The 8,079-nt window shown below is 34.7% G+C and overlaps 1 protein-coding gene across 1 annotated transcript in view; it reads left to right on the forward strand.

Annotated features, from left to right (window-relative positions):
• The window catches only part of TDRP (testis development related protein), a 100,161-nt gene extending 92,284 nt beyond the window's left edge, over positions 1–7,877 (forward strand). Inside the window, exons 5-6 of the mRNA XM_034766899.1 lie at positions 635–738; positions 4,710–7,877. Coding sequence (XP_034622790.1) covers positions 635–738; positions 4,710–5,055 — 450 coding nt within the window. The 3' untranslated portion in view covers positions 5,056–7,877. The remainder of the gene's footprint in view (positions 1–634; positions 739–4,709) is intronic.
• The last annotated feature ends 202 nt before the right edge of the window (positions 7,878–8,079 follow it).

Genomic DNA, 8,079 nt, shown 5'->3' on the forward strand with positions numbered 1-8,079 from the left:
AGCTGTGCGTATCTCTCTATCACTGACATAAAGGGCATACAATTCATGAATTTACCCTGTATAAGCATTATACAGAGTAAAACGGATTTATTTGGGGTTTGGATCCCATTGGGAGCAGCGTGTCTGGGTGCTGGAGAAAGGTAACCTGCTGAGCTGTTTTTAGTTAGTCTGCAGCTTTGGGGGCATGGCCCACACCCTGGGTCTGTGTTGCAGCAGGCTAGCATGCCTGGCTCAACAAGGCAGGGTTCTGGAGTCCCAAGCTGGCAGGGAAAACGGGCTCAGAGGTAATTTCAACACATTAGTTGACAGTCCCAAGGGGATCTCTGTGACCGAATCTGTGTCAGAGGTCATAGAAGCCACTACTTTTGTCCTCACTGGCCAGCTCAGCTGGTTTTAAGGTGCAAAGTAGCTTTAATGGACCAGTGAATCTGGCCCAGGATATGTCTTTAAGAAATGCCTTTCTCTCAGAAGGATGATTGGGAGGTAGGGGGAAGGAGGAGAAAGAGATTCTGTGTAAGCTGATGGTAACTGCCTGGAAAAGATTTATTTATACTTGCCATAGAGGGTGGGCTTTTCAAGCGCTGGGAGTAAGTTTGTAATGCATTTTCATTGGTATTTTTACTACCTTGTGTAGGTTCAGAGTGCAGGTTTTCGGGGTTGGAAAGAAGTGACCTCTATGTTCAATAAAGACGATGAACAACAATTGCTAGCAGGATGCAAGGCTCCAAAATCAAAAGGGTAAGTCAAACTTAGTGGCAAATGAATTAGAAAATCAGCAAGTTGAGGATAATGGCTGCAGGATCACTGGAGTTAGTAAAGGTAGGACCTAAAGAACCAATGTAGAAAAAAAATATTAATCTATTGAAAATTTCTGAAAGCTAAATGGTTTATATTTTTGAAACTATTAAATTTGCATTCTTCATATTTGATCTTTTATTTAAGCTTTGAACTTAAAATGTGTAGGACCTGCTCTACTAGGCTGGGTGATCTCCTATACATACTGGGGGACAGCCACAATAAATGTAGTTGGAATAACAGCCTTTTACTGTAGAATGAATTTTTTTGAATTTTTTTCCCTCTTAGGTATAATTTGGCACTTTAAACTGTGATTAATGCTATATGCATAATATCTATTGCACTGCAATTCCTCCTCTGATTCAACTAAATTTCATGTTGTAGAGAAAAAATCAGTCCAAAGCTTCTTTTAATACTTATGACTGATTTTTCTGTATTAATCAAAATTAAGTAACTGATTGGGGTGCAAGTGAAGTGCTGGATAACCAATAGCAGCACTCTGAAATTTTAAGCCAGTATTACTTTTTTATTTAAAAAACACAAAAACAAAACAAAAACCCTCTCAAATAAGTCCTTAAAGTGTGGTTGGATATTGAAAGGGGACAGTGTAAAGTAGTACTTTCTAATCCATCATATCTGTTCCTTGCATATAAAGATTTAGTTTAGCAACAAACAAAAAGTTTTGACTACTTTTATTCTTAATAACACTCCAGAACAAACACAGCTTAGAAAGAATCTAACTTTCTCTCGCTCTTCTGCTTCGTTTAGTATAGTTGTTTTCTAAGCTCCAGTGACAGGGCCAATCAAGTTACACCTGAAGACAATAGTTACACAGTCACTTTGAGGCCAGGTTACTTATGGAATGCTAATGTGAAAAGAAAAGAACCCAGTTTAAGTCCAGATTCTCAGGTTGAGTTTATAGAATTGCCAGTTGCATAATATCTTCTGACTTGTAAAGCTAGCACACATGATATGGAAATTGAGATTGTAAACATGGAAAAACATTGTCATTTTTAATCAGTTTTCAGAGTACAACTGCATTTTAAGGTTAATTTTGTTGTAAACAGCTCTTGATTTTTTTTTTATTATTATTATTTTATAGAAAATGAAACGAAGTGATCTAGCGATGAAAAATGAGGAAATCACTGGGAAATCTAAGGCTGAGTCTAATTAGATTTGGGGTTGGAAAGGAATTTTCCATTGTATCAGATTGGCAGAGACCCTGAGGGTGTTTCGCCTTCATCTGCAACATGGGGCACCGGTCACTTGCAGGTTTAAAGCACTGTAAATGGTGGATTGTCTGTAGCTTGAAATCTTTAAATAATGATTTGAGGACTTCAGTAACTCAGCCAGAGATGTTAGGGGTCTGTTACAGAAGTGAGTGGGTGAGGTTCTGTGGACTGCAAGGTCCAGGAGGTCAGACTAGGGTGCTGGTCCCTTCTGACCTTAAAATCTATGAGCCTGTGAGATTAAAATAGCTCATGATGGTCCCTTCTGACCGTAAAAATCGATGAGTCTATGAGATTAAAATAGCCAAAACAGATTTTTGGTTTTAATAACAGAGGAAAGATTGCTTAAAGTACTGATATTCAGTCACTTCTATTTAATTGGGATATTAACAATTTCCCTATTGCAGAGGTTGCAAGCTGAAATTGAAAACACTGTTTTCATCTTTAACCCCCTCTTCCGCAACTACATTCAGTGGGTACTTTAACTGCAGTAAGGACATTTAACTGTGCATTATTAGTGGGTAATGGAAACTTTGAATCTGCTTCACTTCATAACTCACTGCACATCGAAGGTGATGTCTGTATCAGCACTAGTACCCGATCTTCTGTGGCTTACTAATTACCTATATACAAACTTACTTGTATAAACACTTGATATTTTGTGTTTTTAAATGCTGTACACTGTTTATTAAATGCTGTACATGTTTATTAACCTATACACAGCTGAAAATCTAAATTATTATTTCAAGTACCCTCTATAAAGTCTTTTTTTTTTTTAAAGGAGAAAGATAGCAGAGATTTCATAAGGTGATTTTTATGGCAATGCTTTGTGGCCAATATAGTACAAATCTTTTCAGGAAATCTGGTAACTATAAAAGCATTGCAATGCACATTAAATATTTTTGGACATAACCTGGCAGGGTGACAATTGATGTATGAAACTTAGCACTATAGTTGCTAAATACTAAAGCTGGTTGGCAAATGATAAACATTTTCATAATTCAATTTCTTTTACCACTGGGGTAAATTTGCCTAATTGTCTTAATGTATGTTATAATGTTATTAAGCATAGTTCAAAAATAATGTAATAAAAAGATATAAACCATAAGATCTGGTTGAATTGTAACACCTAATTTGTCTTGCGTTCACCCACATAGCTTGTTCTAGATTATCATATCACTGTACCTTGCTTGGGACCAGAAGTCTGGCGAGCTGCTCTTTCTGAAGCTGACAGTAGTGAAGCCTGGATATGTTAGCGTGGCATGGTCACCATCAGGGGCTGACACCTTACCCTTAGTGAATGTGTCTGCATGCTCAGTTTTGGATAAACTGCAAACATAATTTTAACATATAAGAATTACTGCATGACCTTGTTATTTCTGGAGGACAAGACTATAACTTGGAATTGTAACCAATTACATTAGTATTATGAATGACCATTGTACACTTTGCTTAATTAGAGAAATGAAATTACATAACTTCATATGCATGTGTTAAGTCAAACAAAGTAGTTTAGATAATTGAACGTTTCTCTATGAACTGCGCAAAGAAAGCTGGAATAAATTATTTTTAGGATGCAATATATTCTTCAAAGTTGATGGTTATAAACACTCTTTAAAAAGTCTTTAGAACTTGGTTGCAAACAAAATTTAACTTCTCAAAACTTGGCTCCGTTTAAAAAAAAAAAAACATACAAACTCTGGTTTAGTGCAAGGGTAAGTTAGGGCATTAAATACAAAGGGGGTACAGAGTATCAGGTTCAGTAGCACCTTACTTAACAAGTGATTCCACTAATTGCAGTGTGATCATTCATAGAGTAATGAATACTATTCCTTATGAATAAAGATAATGAAATATGGCACAAAATATTTCAAATGCTCATATTGATAGCTTTGTTTTTTTTTTTGTCAGAGTATTTCTTTGGGAACTAGGAAAAAATCTCTTGTCTCTTTCCTCCTTTTCTCGTATCTAATTATTGTATTCCTCAGTCAGCCTGGAAAGTTTTTGTGGTTGTATGTGTTTGCTCTTTATTTTTAAAATTTTTATTCATGATCTCCCAGGGCACAGATCCTGCAAGTTGTTCATATTGGGAGACTCATGTGCACGTCCATTGACTTCTTGGAAGCTTAACACAGACAGAGGGGCCAACTTGTGCAGAACAACTTGCAGGAACATCTTGCAGGGTTAATCTCTTCTTCAGTGTATAAAATCTTTCTATTGAAAAAATGTAGAGATTTGATTTGCTTGTGTGTTGTTAAAAATATTCTCCTTTTGTTCAAAAGAAAAAATGTGCAAGGATAACTTTGAATTTTCCACACTCTCAATCAAGGGTGTTGCAAACATATCCTTTTTGGTAGCTGGAGATGTGAAAATATAGTAGAGGAATGAAGTCCCATATAACAATTATAAATAATTTAATGATACAAGGATTTGTTACATATTTAGATATTTATTTTGTGGTAGCTTTGTATGAAACAGAGAGGATTTTTTAAAAAGCTATTCAGTTTTTAAAAAATCGTCTTACACTTAGGCAAATCTTTTGTTTTTGTGAGTTGCTTTGGCAGAACCAGTTTAGGAAAGTTTATCTTTTGCTATCTTGAATAAGTATGTGCGCTAAAGAGAGTTTGATGTTTTTAATGGGGAGAAACATCAATGTTTAAATAACACATTTTTGTTATTCTCCAGAACTAATTTAAAATTAAAAGAAGATGTGAAGTCAGAAAAGAAATCTGGATTTTGGGACAGTTTGGCAATAAAACAGAACACCCAAAGCAGGAAACCAGATCAGATTGAAGGTTGGGAACCACCACAGATTACTGCTGGAGACCCCATCAGTGATGCAGGAAATACTTTAAGTGACTATCCATCCTGGTCAGGCTGGGAAGATGAGACCAAAGGCTCCACAAAATACACAAACCTAGCCAGCTCAGGAAACAGTTCCAGGTGGAGTATCAAATCAGCGGGAAAGCTGGTTAGTATTAGAAGACAGAGCAAAGGTAACCTTACTGATAACTGGGAAGAACTAGAATGACATTGATAATGTGAAATACTTTACAAATAAGAATAGAAAAGTTCCATGATTTACATGTGTATTTAAACCAAAATTAAATCTGCTCAATATTGCACCTTTATACTGTACTTTGTTTTATTCAAATTGTTAGAGATTTTTTCTCACATTTTCTTATTACATTGTTGGATAGTTAGGTTTTCCACACTAAAAAGATGGAGAACCTATTTGTGCCTATATTTCATATTCAGACTCTGCAGTATGTTGGGCTGTTGGTTTTACCAAAAAGAATAAAACAAGTAATTCCTTAGTGAATGTAAAACACAGGTTGTAAATTTTGACTGCCTTATGTAGGAACTTCCATGAGCCTGGGGTCCCGAGTTTTCTGATTCTTAAGGGTCACTCAAGGTTTTATTTTTGATTCTGTCTCTTTAAGTAACAGTGCCGATCTGCAGCTTGCCACAACAATGCTTCCATTTGGTACACCCTTTTCCAGATCTTCAGCGTGAGCCCATGCTTCTCCGGGAGTTTGTCCATACAAGATGCTAAATTTTCACAATGTGCTATGTATAGTACGTGAAATGTCAGAACACCAAATGAGTCTTCCAAAGTTTATACTGAATGGTCCTTATTGTTGTGAAAAGTTGGCAGTTTTTAAAAACAAATTTGTCGCGCTAAAAATAAAATGTAAAAAATGTATTAAACATCAGGAAAACAGACATTACAGTTGGATGTAAGGAGAATTCAATATTCAAAACCCTTACCCTTCAATCTAGGGATATATTGCTTCTCATGGAGGTGGTGAATGTTCTTGTTTTTTACAAAAGCTGGTCCTTGTTCTCCTTCAAATTGTTTAATCTTGGTCCTACATTTACTTTTTGCTAAGAAAGGATCTGATGATGCCCTTTGGCATTTTCAGTATAGCTAAGCAATTGCAAGTACATTCACACAAGTTTTAATGCTTTTTTATTATAAGGCTCCATCTTATTAGCTACTGATACTTTTATTTTTAGTGAAAAGGGGCGAAGCATGAAACTTTACACTAGAGATAGGAGATGTATATAAAACACTAGAAGTGCCTCTTTAAAACATGCCATTATTTTAATGACATAATTAGCAGTATGTCCAATATCAGATCTAAAACCAGTTTCCATTTTGTTTTATATATACTGTATAAACACTACTTTAACACTTAGGGGTGAAAAAAACCTAATGTTTCATCAAATACAGATGTTAGGATTTTTCAATCCTGAATGTTAAACTGGTATTATAGTTACAAATTAGATAGAGTATAACATAACATATGTCATTTGTAACTCTTTCTATATTATATATTCTACAGCAATATGACTACCATGAGTAGGAAGATCAAATACCCATTTCAAACAAAATCAAAACCTTTATAAGAAATTAAAATGTACTGTTAATATGCTAAGCATGTCTTGTTATATAAATATTTTTCACAAGAAGTCTCTGCTAACCAAAAGGGATGCTTGCAATTTTCTTAAAACGTTTCTGCTGTTGCCTCTCTTTCCACTGCCACATTTGCCCCCCCAACACATACACATATGTATGTCCCCCTGGTTTGCAGTATCCAAATGGATATTTTTTTGAAATCAGTGAAATCTCTGCTATATAGAGCTGTCTGTAGGGAAACAGTGTGTCAAAGCATGTCTTTTTTAAAAATAGAATGTTATGAGACACTATTTTAAAATTATATAAAGGAACATCAATGGTTGGCTGCTGCAAAACTGGGTCTCTTGGTTTGTAAATGTATTAATACAAAAATTAATAGGAGAGAAAAGGCTGAAGTTACGTTATGCTGTATACGAGTTAGGTATTATTATTATTTGACCCCATTGGGAAAAATACAAATTAACCTTAGGCAAGAAACAGGCTTATACTTCTGTCCTGGGCACGAGTATAGAAAATCCTTGCTAAAAGGATGCTCTGTTCTACAGTTTATGGAAAGCATTTACAGAGCCGGAGCAAAAGTGTGGCATGTTGGCAGTTAGTGCTAACATGAAGGGATTGAAGCAAATCTACTGGGAACCCTCAATGTTTGACTGGGGGAGGAGAGTCAAGGATGCCATTTTTTCCTCCAGTGGAAGCTCCGTTTATACTGTTACCAGTAAAAGTTATGCCTTGCACATTATACTGTTAAGTGCCTGTATTTCACCTTGATGATGTATTTGTGATGCACAGCTTAACTGAGAAGTTAATTTTCATTTTTTGTTTTTAAATTTCCAATAAAGGATATAGTCTCAAGGCAGAAACTTATTATAAAAGAAAGCTGTATCTAAATGGGAACTTGAGATATGTAAATGTAAGGTCTGACTTTCTTAGATATACAAATGTTTTTTAAAAAGTGGTTTCCTCAGACATAATTCTTTAATTATAAAGACAAATATTAAATTTAATATAATTTATTGTTATGCTTTGGTAACATTTCTGTTTTGAGAACACAGTGGTGTGACATTTTCTTTTGTAATGTTCATAGACTTTTTGTTAAATATCTATCCGGAGATTATGATTTTTTTACTTTTTAAATGTTTAACTAAACTATACATTCATGGATTTATACTATACATAACTCCATGTGTGGAACAGGAATAGAATATGCCCCTTAAAGTTTGTTTTGAAATTGCATTTCAGTCTATGTGAACTGATTTAGAAGAAGATAGCATCAAAATTGTATACTAAGATTGCACAATATGAATAAAATCTTGTTTATATTGCTTTTTCATTGCCAATCTGCATGATTGTTGTCTTGAATTTAATTGGAGTAAGATGCTCCATAGCTGTAACTAGTCACTTAACATTAAATAAAAGTTCTTTACTGGGTATTTTTATTTATTAGCATCACTTGCAAAAATATAGTATTTTCACATCTTAATAAAGAATCAATTTGAACTGAAATGCCTCATTCCATAATTTTTGTTCCATATTCATGCCTGTATATCTGATCTTATTTTCCATAAAGCTATGTGATTAGTGTTTGTATGTAACTCTCAGGTTCTTGAGTCATCTTAGAATTCATCCAAGGAA

This window comes from Trachemys scripta, chromosome 3 (genome assembly GCF_013100865.1).
Source record: "Trachemys scripta elegans isolate TJP31775 chromosome 3, CAS_Tse_1.0, whole genome shotgun sequence".
NCBI lineage: Eukaryota > Metazoa > Chordata > Testudines > Emydidae > Trachemys > Trachemys scripta.